The sequence below is a fragment of the Theropithecus gelada genome, chromosome 6, assembly GCF_003255815.1.
Source record: "Theropithecus gelada isolate Dixy chromosome 6, Tgel_1.0, whole genome shotgun sequence".
NCBI lineage: Eukaryota > Metazoa > Chordata > Mammalia > Primates > Cercopithecidae > Theropithecus > Theropithecus gelada.
Genome location: NC_037673.1, coordinates 172823952 through 172839128, shown reverse-complemented (window position 1 = coordinate 172839128; position 15177 = coordinate 172823952). Strand labels below are relative to the sequence as shown.

Genomic DNA, 15177 nt, shown 5'->3' with positions numbered 1-15177 from the left:
CCAGCCGCACCTCAGGGGGTCCTTAACTCCACTCCCTCGGGCTTGGAGCAGCATCAGCCTCTGCCACAGGCCATGCACTCCAGCAGACAAGACTGTTCCTTTGTCTCAGTTCCCCAGACATGTTCATTAGAGTTTTGGCCACTAACCATCTCCTAGCATCTACCCAGAGGCCTCCAGCGCTGCCTGGCTGCCTGCGTTACCACCCACACAACGGTACCTGGGGCCTCTCCAGAGGCTTCTGTGCCAGATTCCCTGCACCGTGTTATACCTGGGCCCCTGTGCAACATTCTACCATTTTAAAGACCAAGAGAGGCTTTGGTTGACCAAATCTTTCCATGTAAGGAGTCCTCAGGGAAAACAAATTCTGAACCATGAAGTCAGGCTGGGAGCCCCTAGCAGGCAGGGACCTGGCCAAGGCCAGAACCCAGACTGGGGAAAAATGTGGGTGAATCCTGCGCAACACCACACACAGAACCTCAGACTATCACAGCTCCAATGGGCCTTAGAGCGTCTCCTCCAGAGGTGGCTTTCAAAGTGGGAAGGAGAGAGGGCAGTTCCTTCTGCTTCCAGAGAGCCACCCCTCCATGTGCAGGACCCACCCCGCACTTAGCCCGCTGACCTGCTCTTGCGGTGTCCACCCTGCCTGCACCTTAGCACCCCCTGAGCAGCTTTTACAACAGGTCCACACCCAGGCTCCACGTGGGCCATCAGAATCAGAACTCTTGGTATTTAAAATACTAGAATGTTGCACCCATGGACCTGGGTGTGACCTGGGCATCAGTATTCTTCGAGAGCTCCTCAGGTGCTTTTACGTAGCAGACCAGTCTATGAACACTTGATCTCATCCAACCAACTCACCTGTTTAACAGATGGCGGTACTGTTTGTTTATTTGAACCTGTCTTCTCTCCTTTGCTAGACTATGCTCGTTCACCTCTGGATCTCTTTCCCCACCCCCAGCTGGCTTTCCTGTAACGGCCATAAAGGGCTGGAGGCAGATTGGTGAGCGCTTATTTGTGCCAAGTGGTTCTTATGCCTGCCCTTATTTAATCCTCACAATGGCCCTGCATGGTTGATGTTCCCAACCCCATTTACAGGTGAAAACACTGAGACGCAGAGGCAAGAAGTCAACCTCTCAGGGTCACACAGTGAACCAGTGGAGGAGCAGGAATTGGACCCCATTCCAAAGCCGCAGGGCTTCCTGGGGCCTGGTGCAGAGAAGCAGAACTGCCCATGTCAGTAGCAGGTCCCTTGAACTCTGTCCTGAACCCCTCCACAGGAGAACCCAAGTTGGAATCTCTAGGCACCAATTCATCCCCCATCTTGCCTTGATTTCCTCACTGTTCTTGTCCACATCCACAGAGTTGTCGTCCAGGGAGTTGATGCTGTAAGAGAGGTGATGGAGCGCAGGTGTTGGCAGGCCCAGTCCTCCCTTGCTGTGCCCAAGAACCACCACCTCCATCATCACCATCACCATCACCACCACAACTACCACCATCATCACCACCACAACTACCACCATCATCACCACCACCAGTGTCATCACAACTACCATCATCACTACCATCACCACCATCACCTCAACACCATCATCATTGTCATTATCACCATCATCACCACCATCACCACCATCACCATCACCACCACCATCACAGTAACTAACACCACTACCATCACTACCACCATCACCATTGTCATCACCATCACCCACCACCACTACCATCACCACCATCACCACCACCTCAACACCAACACCATCACCACCACCATCATCACCACCATCACCATCACTACCATCACCATCACCACCACCACAGTAACTACCACCACTACCATGACCACCACCATCACCATTGCCATCACCATCACCCACCACCACTACCATCACCACCATCACCACCACCTCAACACCAACACCATCATCACCACCATCACCATCACCTCACCGCCATCACCACCACCACCACAACTACTACCACTACCATGACTACCACCATCACCATTGTCATCACCATCATCACCACCACCACCATCACTGCCACCAACACCATCCTCATCACCATCATCACCACCACCATCATCATCACCATCACCATCACTACCTGTACCACCACCACCACCTAGCCTGGCTGTGAGGGGCACTGCTCACCTGACATGGTCCAAGTCGTTGGAGGAAGAGAGGTACTCCAAGCCCAGGTCTTTGTTGGAGAGGTTCAGCATGGGATTGGCTCTGGAGAGAAAGCCTAGTTAAGTGGCCTGGCCCTCAGCCACCCCACCAGGCCTCTTACCTACCCTTTGACCCCTGCTCACCGCTCATTGTTGTACATGTTAGTCCCTGGGATGGCGGGGGCTGAGGGCATCACCCCTGCTGCTGTCTTCCTGGCCTCCTTGGCAGCCTTCATAGCTCGAAGCTTCCGGTTGTAGCTGTGGGGAACCGGAAGAGGGGTCACACTGTTGCTGCACACCTATTGTGTCCCCAGTGGAGGCCCTGAGTGTGTTGCTTCACAAGATCCTGGGAGGTGAATGTTAGCTCTATTTTACAGAGAGTAGAAGTAAGAGCTAGAGAAAGCAAGTGATGTGCTGAAGGTCACATAGCCAGTGACAAGGCTTGAAGTCACACCTAGATAAGGTTGCTGACTCTATACATATTGGAAAAAGCAGCAACATCTATTAAATGCATAGTGTGTGCCAGACGTCTTGCTGGGTGTGAGATGCATGTTACTTCCTTGAGTGCACTGAGGAATCTAGTGTCGTGCCCATTCGCAGATGAGGAAACTGAGGCTCAGGGAGGGGAGGGGACTCCCCCAAGATCTCACACTGGGTCACTGGGGAGTGAATGCATGTATACCTGTGCCTAAACCCTAGCTCTTTCTACCCCCGCCCCCCGATATCTTGGGTAGCGGGAGAGGGTGAAGGTTGTAGACACAGAGGCAATGGGAGTCGCACCTCTTCCGCACACACATGAAGGCCGTGGTCATGATCACAAGGACCAGCAGCAAAGTCACTCCCAATCCTATGATGACGCTGATGAGCTGATTCGACAGGTCTGACTCCTGGCTCTCCTGGGAGCCCTGGAGAAGGACAAGTGTGAGGGAGGCTGTGGGGTCCCAGCAGCCCCACCTGCTGCCCCGCGCTGCCCGCACTCACCAGCACCACCAGCCCCAGCTGCAGCAGCTGCATCAGCGAGTCCTGATTATTCCGGATCATCCTGGCCACAGAACTTCACTTAGGACCAAGGGACTTTGGTACACCCCAGGCTTCCTGCTCACCCTCACACCTGCCCCAAGGGCAGCCCCACTCACACGCTCAGTTCATCAAGGGTCAAGGCCGACCCGTTGGGGAAGACAAAGTAGGCATCGAGGTAGGAGTGAGCTCGGGCCCTGGAGGGGGACAGAGTTGAAGAGTCAGCAGCTTGGAGCATCCAGCAGGCCCCTCCTGCTACCGCTTATCCCCCTCACCCCCACCCCCAGGCCTCTGGGCACTCACCGAGCTGCAGAATCTATGTCCTGAATGTCCACAATGTATACTGTAGTCCTGGTTGCCTGGGTAAGAGCCCTGCAAAGGAGGCATATGTCACAGAGGGGTCTTAGCCTGGGTCTGTGACCAGGGCTGTGCCAGTGGAATTAAGAATTGTGTGAGCGAGAAAGGGGCACCTCCTCTGGACAGCTCTGTTGGCTGAGTAGGTAGCACTCTGTGAAAATTACAAAAGGAAATCCCTTCCTCTGGGGTTGGGTTAATAGCTTAGCAAGCAGAGTGCCCTTGTGCAGGGCACAGCCTTCACAACTGTACATGGCAGCCCTGTTCCAAGGCCTTCCTCTGCCCTCGGCTGGGTATGGGCTTCTGGGGACATGCAGGAACGTGGTGCAGGTTAAAGTACAGGGTTAAAGACAGGGACAAGGTCAAACGTGGGTCAGGAACAGGATTGAGAGACATCTCATCCAGGTTTTGTCGGGGACCAGGCTCCTACACCCTGTTCTTCCCACCGCTCCCTCCCGGGCCCCCCAGACCTACGCATTAATCGCCTCTCTGTTGGCGCCCACCTCCGCCTTTGGTATGGAGAACTGCAGCCGCGAGCGGTAACTCTGGTCCACGGTGAAGAGCTGGGGGAAGAGGGTGTGCGGGAGATGAGGCATGAGGGACTCTGGGGGCTGGCAGAGGGCATTGGGGGCTGGAAGTGGGACTGGTACTCACATTCAGGGTGGTGTTGGCTTCCAGGGAAGGACCCACGGAAGGTGTGTCCCTGGCCTGGACTGTCACTTGGTAGGTGCCTTGGAGAGTGGAATCAAGGCTGGTCACTGGCCTGTGGAAGGCGGGAGGTGCAGGTCAGTCTTGGAACCCAAGCTGAATCCTCAGGAGACTTGTAACCTCCAGGATGGGGGACTTGCTGCCTGAAAGCTCCTATCAGGCCCCTCCTCACAACCTCCCTCCCGGGGCCACCCGCAGTTACTGAATGCTCCCAATGAACACGCCGGCCTCGGAGGAGGTGGAGATCCAGAAGATGCCCGGGAAAGGGATGGTGGCCCCGTCCTTAGAGATGAAGTCTACTCGGAGGATGGAGAACAGGATGAGGCCATTGTTCCCTGAATCATCGTCTCTGGCCTGGGAGCAAGAGTTGATAGTATCTGGGGGCCCAGCCAGGCCAGGCATCCGTCCACCCCCGCAGGGATCAGAGGCAAGGGTGGCCTGGGAGGCTGGTCCTCGATGTCTCTATCCACCGTCCCCACGCTGTCCCGAATCAGCACATGGTTTCAAAAAACACTGTGCCTGCTCTGCAAATCCAGATTTGGACAAGTCCTTGCCCCTGTTCCCCAATTCTAAACAGATCACTGCCCTAAGTCCCTCACATGTTGAAATCCTGCCCTGCTCCCCACACACCCCTGCACTGCCATACTCTCTCACACACACTTACACACACACACTCACACATACACTCTCACACTCTCACACACTCTCACACACACATACACACACCCCTCACACACACCCTCACACTCTCTCACACACCCTCACACTCTCTCACACACACTCACACCCCCTCACACACACTTTCACACTCTCACACACACACACTCACACCCTCGCTCTCACAGGCACTCACCCTCACAAACTCAATTCACACACACACACAAATACACACTCAATTCACACACACAAATACACACACTCAATTCACATACACAAATACACTCAATTCACACAAATACACACAATTCACACACACAAATACACACACTCAATTCACATACACAAATACTTGCACAGTCACACACACACATGCACACACTCAGTCACACACTTATACATACCCACAAACTGTCCCACACATTCTCATACACTCGCTCACCTTTATACACATACGCACACACATTCACACTTGGACACACACACACACTGGTGCGCACACACACAGCAATGCTCCGATTTCCTAAGCACCTCCCCTGGGATCCCTCATTTCGGTGCTAAGGTGAGTACCAACTCCCCTAGTGGACCATGAAACTGGTTGGGGAGGGGACACAAACATTTTTATTCATTCTAGTGCCTTTCAGAGAAAAATTTAACCAGCACACAGAGCTTCGAGTTCACCAACGTTACTGCTGAGGATAGGCCAACACTGGTGCTTAAGTCTTAAAAAGAAGTCTATTTAAAGAAAATTGCTGTGGCTAAACTCATGACATTAGAACGAAATTGGCAGAAGATTGGGAAACTGTCTTAAGGCTTGAAAGTCACACAGTCACTGTCTCTAGCATGAACGTCAACGTAGAGAGGGAGAATTACTATCCCCATTTTACAAGAGGAAGCTGAAGCTCTGAGAGACCATGTCCCTACATTCAGCTCTAAGTGGGGGAGGCCAGCCCTGTCCATCTCCTATATCCATGTCCTTTCCACAGCATAGGGAGTGGCACCCACATGTCACATTCTGGGAACTGCCAGCTTCTTGTCAAAGAGGGAAACGGAGTCCCAGAGAGAGTAGGCAGCTCTCCAGGTCAGTAAGAAGCTCAGCCAGGCCCAGCCCTCGGTGGTGTGGGAGGCCTCATCCCCACACAGCATGGCCGCCACCCCTAATAAACTCGTCCACATCCGACACCATAAACAGCTGAAAGCCTTTTTATGATTTGGCTCTGATAATTTTTTTTTTTTTTTTGAGACAGAGTTTCGTCCTTGTCACCCAGGCTGGAGTGCAATGGCGCAGTCTCGGCTCGCCGCAACCTCCGCCTCTCGGGTTGATTCTCCTGCCTCAGCCTCCCCAGTAGCTGGGATTACAGGCATGTGCCTCCACGCCCGGCTAATTTTGTATTTTTTAGTAGAGACAGGGTTTCTCCATGTTGGTCAGGCTGGTCACAAACTCCCGACCTCAGGTGATCCACCTGCCTTGGCCTCCCAAAGTGCTGGGATTACAGGCGTGAGCCACCGTGCCTGGCTGGCTCTGAGAATTATTTAATGACAAGGCACTGGTTTAATTTACAATTGGCTACGAGTTCTCTGTACCACTCAAGAATTCTGGCAGAGTAAGAAATATCTAGACTGCGAGTGGAGTTTGCGGTCATGACATTTTTATGAATGCTACGTTTAACACAGTGAAGTTTGATTACACTGATTGGACAGGTGTTTCCCTTCTGGGGTTTTCTTTTTCATATGTTGGAGCCCATATATTTTCTTTCTACCATTAAAGGCCTGAAGGCCTCAGCTCTGTGTCCACTGGGGCTCACGTAACCAACAAAGGCTAGAGCCAAGAACTTACCTGGACAGAAGCCACCTCCCGGTTGGGCAACACAAGTTCAGGGATGATCACTGCAGGTGTGAATGGGAAGGGGGTCAGCAGGGTCGGGACACTGCCCACCTGGACCAAGGCTAGCCATGAGCACAGCTCAGGGCTCATCCCTCTAAATCTGCCCTCAACCTCTCTACCAAAAGAGACCCCCATTACAGTCACCGCTGGGCCAGAAGTTAGCAAGTCATCCACCTCCCATTGTCACAGGCCCACAGGACCATGGGGTAATGGAGGCATAGAGAGGCAAGGTCTGGCCCAGGGCCAGACAGTTAGGTCAGGCAGAGCCGGAATGGAAACTCCAATGTTGGCTGGGCGTGGTGGCTTACACCTATAATCCCAGCACTTTGGGAGGCCAAATCATAAAGCAGGAAAATCATTTGAGGCCAGGAGTTCAAGACCAGCCTGGCCAACACAATGAAACCCCATCTCTACTAAAAATACAAAAATTAGCCAGGCACGGTGGCACATGCCTGTAGTCCCAGCTACTCAGGAGACTGAGGCATGAGAATTGCTTGAATCTGGGAGGCAGAGATTGCAGTGAGCCGAGATCGTATCATTGCACTCTAGCCTGGGCGACAGAGTGAGACTCCATCTCAAAAAAAAAAAAAAAAGAAAAAGAAAAAGAAAAAAAAAATTCCAATGTCGTCTCCTATTGCAGCCCTAGGAAGAGGCAGAATTAGAGGCCTCCCCGCTTTCTAAAGGTCCCCCCTGGGTCCATGGAGGGTCTGTGGGGGTTGCTCAAAGGTGGCCTCATGGAGCAGGGGTACGGTGTGTAAAGGGGGTTGCTGCTTACCAAAAGTCTTATCCTCAGGCAGAAAATAGGGTGCATTGTCATTTACGTCCTCGATGGTAATGAGGAGGCTTCCTAGGAGACAAGATAAGCTGGCTTTGGCTCTGGGCAAGAGCTTGACCCAAGGAGCCTGGGCCTCAACCTGGTGGTCCCCAGCCTCAACCCCATGCCCCACAGCCTCAACCCCATGCCCTGCAGCCTCTCTCCCATGTGTTCCCCATGTCCAGTCCCCTCCCCTGCTCCTGACCCAGAATGCCTGCTCAGTCCCCTCCCCTGCTCCTGATCCAGAATGCCTGCTCAGTCTTCTCTGGCCTGTGTGGGTGGGAGTATCATCCCAGACCTCAGAGCTAATAAGCAGCTTGTCAAAGTCACACAGCAATAGTGGTGGGCCAGGACTGGGCCCAGCCTAGGTAGATCTCACCTATGACATTATATGGACACATTCTAACTATGTAAGCTGGTTGTTTAAATGCCCATTCTCTGCCTCAGTTTCCTCATCTATAAAATTGGATAGGGACCGCCTACCCCACGGGTTGTGTGGAAGTGCAAAAATGCTTACGAGGTGCCCGGTGTAGTTCTTGGCTGTCATAAGGACTCAATATATGCTAGTTGTTAATGTGGCTATTATTGCTATTTGGTGTCAGAAGTGGGATACAAGTACACATCTGACTCTGAAGTATGATCTTTCTTTCACAGCATCTTGCAAAATAATGGCATTAATTTGATGCTACTGCATGCCAGGCACTGCAATAAATGCCTTACATCCATGTTCTCATTGAATCTTCACAGCCAACCCTACTGCCCAACACCACTGGACAGATGGGGAAACTGAAGCTTGGAGAGGGTTTGGGACTTTCCCAATATTTGCAGCTGGAAAGGGCTGGAGCCAGGATCTGAGCCCAGATCTTATAAGTCCCAGCCCAGGGCTCCTTCCCACAGCCCCTAAGCTGTGGCCTGCCAAGCCCTGCAAGGCCAGGCCACCTTACCATTGTTGCTGTAGGCCTGGAAGCCAGGGTCCGTGGCTAGGTCACAGGCCCGCACAACCAGCGTGACCAGGTCACAGGCCTCGTAGTCAATGGCTTCGCTCTGGTTGATGTACACAGAGCCGTTGGCCACCACTGAGAACCAGCCCCAGCACAGGCTGCCCACATCGACCCCGGCCTTGGTGCAGAGAATGTTCACAAGTTGTATCTCCAGCTGGGCGCTGGTGTCCACATCCGAGGCAACCACCACAGCCACCTGGCCGTGCTGCGAGCCATTCTCAGCCACACGGATGCCCCGGAGTGAGGCTACATCCAGGGTGGGGGGATTGTCGTTCACATCTTTCACATTCACGTGGACGTCTACTATGGTCTCACCCCCCTGGGGGTCTGGGTTCTCGGCACTCACTGTCAAGTTGAAGACGGGCTGTGTCTCGTAGTCCAGGCTCACGTCCGGGGGCAGCCGGAGGTAGCCCTCAGCCCACCCAGCCCCCAGCACCAAGCCTCGGATCATGAAGTAGTTGGCACCACTCCCTGACAGGCTGAAGCTGATGCGATTGTTGACTTCCGTCTGGTCTGCATCCCAGGCCTTCACCACGCCTACTAGCACTCCTGTGGACAAGGAGCAGAGCTCTGAGGGACTCTTGGCCCCGCCATAGGAAGCCTCCTTTGCCCTCGCCTCTCTTGGAACTCCAGATCCACCCTGACAAAGCCACGCCAGGCCCCAGCCCCAGTGACTCTCCTGGCCCAGGGAGCAAGTACCTGGATCCTCCTCCTTCACCGTAAAGTTATAGCTGGACTGGTTGAAGATGGGCAGGTTGTCATTGATGTCCTGCAGGCAGAGATAGGTCTGAGTCCCCGGGATCCCATCTCACCCTCCCCAGAGCCAACCTGAGAAACCAATAGTCCCTGTGCTCTGAGGCACGGGTTCTGCTAGTGCGCAGACCTCACTGCCCACTTCCCAGATGAGGAAACAGGCTCTGAGAGGAGGGAACTTGCCCAGGTCACACACCTGGGGTTCAGGACCTACAGTGGGACCTTGGCCTTACATATCCATCCTCAGGAAGCCCTGCTTGCTTCCTGTTTCTCTGACCACAGCTCTAGAATGTTCTAGACCCTGCTTTCTGGAAACACAGTTCTGGGTCCCCACCTGCGGCCCTGCCTGGCCCTGCTTGACTTCCATCTCTCGGATTTACTGTGTTGGCACCAATACCATTATATGTCCACAAAGGCTCCAAGGCCCACACTTTCCCTTGTCCCCTCCTACCCCTGTCCCTCCTGCACACAACTGAGCCCACGACACCAGCTCTGTGCTTAGGCAGAGCTGGGCTCCGGGGACCTGCAGAAGCTTAGACCTGCCCCTGCCTTGGACACCAGCTGTTTCCAGCTCTCACCTCTGTGGCCAGCCCTAGCCCACTGGGCACAGCTGGAGCCCTGCAACTATTGTCACAGCCTGGAGGTGACTCTGCCCTCCCCTGTGTCCCCTAACACTGGCATGTGCTTGGGGGATGCCCTGAGCACGCCAGGCCTTCCCGGGTTTGTGGGTCACATAACAGGTGTTTGTTTTTCTGAATAACCCTAGAGTGAACATTTGGAAGACAGCGTCCTTGCACCTTAACTAGATGTCTTTTCTGCTGCTAATTTCCCAGAGATGACATCATTGGCTCCATGCACAAGACCAGCTGCATTCTCAAGGTCACCCTAACTCACAGAAGTGGCTAAGAGCGCTGAGTCACATCTTGCTGCACCTCTGCCTCATGTGTGACCTTGACCTCTCTGGACCTCAGCATCCTCATCTGCAAAACGGGGTAGTAGTCCCACTAACAGGGCAATTGTTAGGACTGCTCACAGGGGTGAAGAAACCTGTGCACTCAGGAAATGAAGTTCTCTCTTTGCAGCCCTCCCATCCCAAGGACAACCAGCAAGTCCTCATTCTGCTGCAGTTTCTTCATTTCTGAGGTCTCACTCTCTGACCCTTGTGTGAAAATGGCACAGCCCAATCCAGGGGACATGGGACTGCTATGTGCAGTGGTGCTGGCTGTGCACTGCACAACCCTACGGGGTGCCATCTACATCACAGACATGGCAGAGGTGCACATTTGTTACAATACTGTTCCAGAGGAAGGTGACTTGTGGGCTGGTGGCAGCCTTAGAACCAGACTGATCGGAGTCAAAACCCCATTTTGTGACCCCAGGCAAGGTACTGAACCTCTCTGTGCCTCAGTTTCTTTTTTTGAGATAGGGTCTTGCTCTGTCTCATAGGCTGGATTGCAGTGGCATGATCATAGCTCACAGTAGCCTCAACCTCCTGGGCTGAAACGATCCACCTGCCTCAGCCTTCCAAGTAGCTGGGACTGCAGGTACATGCCACCATGCCTGGCTAATTTTTTATTTTTGTAGCGATGGGGTCTCGCTATATTGCCCAGCCCAGTCTCGAACTCCTGGGCTCAAGCAATCCTCTCACCTTGGCCTCCCAAAGTACTGGGGTTTTTGGCATGAGCCACCGCACCCAGGCCTGCCTCAGTTGCTCGATCAATAAAATGGTAATAAGCCGGGCTCAGTGACTTATGCCTGTAATCTCAGCATTTTGTAAGGCTGAGTTGAGAGGATCGCTTGAGGCCAACAGTTCAAAACTGGCCTGGGCAATAAGTGACACTCTGTTTCTATGAAAAATAAATTTTAAAAATTAGCCAAATTAGCCAGGCGTGGTGGCACGCATAGTCTTAGCTACTTAGCAAGCCAAGGCGGGTGGATTGCTGGAGCTCAGGAGTTCCAGACTAGCCTGGGCAACATGGAAAAACCCCATCTCTACAAAAATAAAAAAATTAACCAGGCATGGTGGCATGTGCCTATAGTCCCAACTACTCAGGAGGCTGAGGCAAGAGGATCACTTGAGCCTGGGAGGTTGAGTCTGCAGTGAGCCATGATGGCACTATTGCACTCCAGCCTGGGTGACAAAGGGAGACCCTGTCTCATAAATAAATAAATAAATAAATAAATAAATAAATAAATAAATGCAAAAAGGTAATAACCACCCCGACCTTGGGGGATGCCCTGATGTGCAGTAGACATCAGCAGTGCTGATTTTCACCCCTTCCCTTTGCTTTTCAATGGTGGCAGGGAGACAGGAGGGTATCAGGTGGGACTTTGTGAGTGACAGTTAGAGCTGATATTTACTGATACCGTCTATAGGCCAGGCATGCTACCAAGCACTTTCCATTCATTAACTCACTTAATCTTTAACCTTTTCACCCCCGTTTTAGAGACGAGGAGCCTGAGTGCTCAGGGAGGTTGCATAATTGCCGGGGACCATACAAGTGAGCGAGACTGTAACCCAGGCAGGCTGGCTGCAGAAGGCAGAAGTGTGACTCAAGCTGGAGGGGCTGGCCATCGGCTTGGGAGACCCCTGGGCCCATCCTGGCTGAGCCAGGTCTTACCTCCACAGTGATGGTGACATTGACTTTGGTGCTGAGGACAGGCTCTCCGCAGTCAGACACAAGCACTGTCAGCACAATGCGGCCCCCCAGGGCGGGGTCGATGGCCTCTCTGTCCAGGGGCCCCAGGTTTCTGAGGAGCCCTGTGTCGGGGTCCAAGGAGAAGTTGTGGTTGTAGGGGCCAGGCAGCAGGCTGAAGAGCAGACGGCTGTTGTTGGTGCCCGGCTCATCATTATCGTGGGCCTGTGCAGGTAAGCAGGGGTTGGCCATTGGCCATCGGCCACGGGCATTCCCAGCCCCCAGCCCCTCCGATGCAGCCAGACCCTCCTCTCCAGCGCTGGCCCACGCAGGCAGTAATCAGGCCTGGAGGCAGTGGGCCCATCTCCCAGCCTCAGTTTCCCATCTAAGGGGCTCAGGTCAACAGTGTGCAAGAGCTTCTGAGATCTTCAGCACTGAGGTCATTCTTTCATCTCAAAAACGGCCACTGTGGACCTACGTGCCCAGCCCTGTTCCAGGTGCAAGGAATAGAACCCCCATCAAGACAGGCCCTTTTGCTACTGATACTCTAGCAGGAAGGGGGATATGGGGACAGGAAATTGTAGACATTCAAAGAAAGTTTTAAACTCGTAAGTGTGAAGTCCAGCAAGATTCTCATTTTCCCATAATGACTATATCAGTGCTATATACAGATTTTTTTCTTTTTTCTTTTTTTCTCTTTTGTTTTTTTTCTTTTTTGTTTTTTCTTTCAGACAGTTTCACTCTTGTCCCCCAGGCTGGAGTGCAATGGCATGATCTCTCTCGCTCACTGCAAACTCCTTCTCCTGGGTTCAGGCGATTCTCCTGCCTCAGCCTCCTAAGTAGGTGGCATTACAGGTGCCCGCCACCATGCCAGGCTAATTTTTTTTGTATTTTTTAGTAGAGATGGGGTTTCGCCATGTTGGCCAGGCTGGTCTTGAACTGCTGATCTCAGGTGATCCACCCACCTCAGCCTCCCAAAGTGCTGGGATTACAGGCGTGAGCCACCATGTCTATCCTTCCGTTTTCTTTTCTTTTTTTGAGGTGGAGTCTCGCTCTGTTGCCCAGAGTAGAGTGCAGTGGCGTGATCTCAGCTCACTGCAGCTTCCAGTTCCTGGGTTCAAGTGATTCTCCTGCCTCAGCCTCCCAAGTATCTGGGATGACAGGCGTGTGCCACCACACCCAGCTAATTTTTGTAATTTTAGTAGAGATGGGGTTTCGCCATGTTGGCCAGGTTGGTTTCGAACTACTGATCTCAAGTGATCCACCCACCTCAGCCTCCCAAAGTGCTGGGATTACAGGCATCAGCCACCATGCCCAGTCGTCAGTGCTATATGTTTTAAATAGCTGATTCTTCACCCACTTTGTACGTCTGTGAGTGTGTGTGTACGTGAGGGTGTGTGTGCGTGTGTGTTCCTGCCCTGCCAGGGCCCTGAAGGCGTGCTTGGTTTGCCTTTGGGGTGAACCAGCGTGGATAACACAATGGGTTCCTCCATGCTGCCAGGACTTTGCAGATTCTGTTCCCTCACCCCGATGCCCCCCACACCTTCCCTGCCTGACTCCAGGCCAGGTTGGCTCTTTCTCTCGGTCTCAACATAGCACAGGTGACACCGCTGGGTGACTGATGCCCTCTTCCCAACTGGGAGCTGCCTGGGGACAGGAATGGTGGTGGACTCATCTCTGAGGACCCAGGACCCAGTCAAAGACTGGGTGCTCAGCAAACGTGGCCTTGAATCCAGAGTGGGACCACTCTGGCTTAACCAATTCTTTCCTTCCTCCCTGCCAGTCCCCACCTTCAGCTCCTCCATTTCGTTCTGCTGGGATCTTGTTTATTACATGCATCATTTGAAAGCAGCTGGAGACGTTTTTTTCCCAAAAGCCTGACCCTGTCTGCTCATTCCTTGGTGCCCTGAACTCAGGTCAGTTAATTCATCGAGTGCTTCCTGGGGCTCACACTGGGCACCATGGTTACAGCAGCCGACCGGAAATGCTCCTGCCCCAAGGAGCTCACAGACCAGGGGCGAAGTGCCAAGCAGGAAGGAGGAAAGTCCAAGGCCTCAGGGCCAGAAAGGTCTGGGCTGCAGCCCCAGCGCCGTCATTTACTGGCTGTGTAACCATAGAAAATCACTTAACCTTTCTGAGCCTGTTGTCTCCTGCAAAATGGGAAGTATTAGACCGCCTGCTTCAAAAGCTGGTCTAGAGATGAGGGATAGGAACCTGGTCTGGAAACTACATAGTGCTGGAAAGAAGGGAGGGCTCTGTGGCCACCAGATTGTCACTCTGAGGACCTGGTTTCTCACTTCTCACAAGATGCCTCAGGGGCGAAGCTTCCAAACTCCTCAGGACAAGGGAGGAAGCTACTCCCTGGTGTTTCTCTGGAGCCACTAGTGGGTTTTTATCTCATGAACTCTGTGAACCTGGCCACTGATCTCATTTCCCTTTTTGCTTTGGCCTCCACGGAGCTCAGATCAGAAGTCGCAGCTCACTCCAAGCAATTCTGTAGCACTGGGTTCTAATTTTACCTTTGTGCCCTTTAACAAATGCCACCCTTATTTTCTCTTTTTTCTTATTTCTTTCATATATTTATCTTACTATTTACCTAAGCCACCTCAAGTCCTTTTTGGAATGGGGCAGGTGGGTAAATAAAAAAGAAGTGTATGTTTTTGAGGGATTGCTCTGTGGCAGGCCCACTGCTGAGCTCCTCACACAAGTCATCAAATTATTCCCCAATGACCTTGAGAGTAAGGCTGTAATTTTCTTCATTTCCTGAGAGGAAACAGGCCCAGAGATTCTGAATGACTGTCTCAGAGCCACACAGCAGAGCCCTGACTTTACCCAGGGCCAGCATACCCACAGAGCAGGCTCGGTCCCCTCCCCCAGCCCTGCCCACCAGGTCCAGGCGGGCTCACACCTGGATGGTCACGGAGACATTGCCCTCCTCCTCCTGGACGAAGATGTTGTAGGAGCCGCTGACCACGGGCGCATTGTCATTGATGTCCAGCAGGTGGATCTGCAGCATGGCGGAGGAGGACAGGTTCCCGCCATCTGTGGCCTGCAGTGTCAGGTAGTACACGGCCTGGATCTCCCGGTCCAGCAGCTCACCGTTCCTCACCGTCACCGTCCCTGAGACGGGATCCACTTGGAAGAGGTCTACCCTGCTCAGAGGGGCCAGGTTCAGCAAATAGAGACAC

At 53.0% G+C, this 15177-nt stretch overlaps 1 protein-coding gene across 2 annotated transcripts in view; it reads right to left on the bottom strand.

Annotated features, from left to right (window-relative positions):
• CDHR2 (cadherin related family member 2) overlaps positions 1-15177 on the bottom strand; it is a 53480-nt gene that overhangs the window by 1874 nt on the left and 36429 nt on the right. For both annotated transcript variants that reach the window (XM_025387144.1, XM_025387143.1), the window contains exons 16-31: positions 14898-15141; positions 11975-12214; positions 9300-9369; positions 8544-9149; positions 7561-7632; positions 6738-6787; positions 4446-4597; positions 4190-4298; positions 4010-4098; positions 3485-3553; positions 3301-3378; positions 3146-3206; positions 2945-3069; positions 2309-2422; positions 2148-2228; positions 1326-1383 (exon numbers count right to left, since the gene is read on the bottom strand). In XM_025387144.1, the coding sequence (XP_025242929.1) occupies positions 1326-1383; positions 2148-2228; positions 2309-2422; positions 2945-3069; positions 3146-3206; positions 3301-3378; positions 3485-3553; positions 4010-4098; positions 4190-4298; positions 4446-4597; positions 6738-6787; positions 7561-7632; positions 8544-9149; positions 9300-9369; positions 11975-12214; positions 14898-15141 (2218 nt within the window). The remainder of the gene's footprint in view (positions 1-1325; positions 1384-2147; positions 2229-2308; positions 2423-2944; positions 3070-3145; positions 3207-3300; positions 3379-3484; positions 3554-4009; positions 4099-4189; positions 4299-4445; positions 4598-6737; positions 6788-7560; positions 7633-8543; positions 9150-9299; positions 9370-11974; positions 12215-14897; positions 15142-15177) is intronic.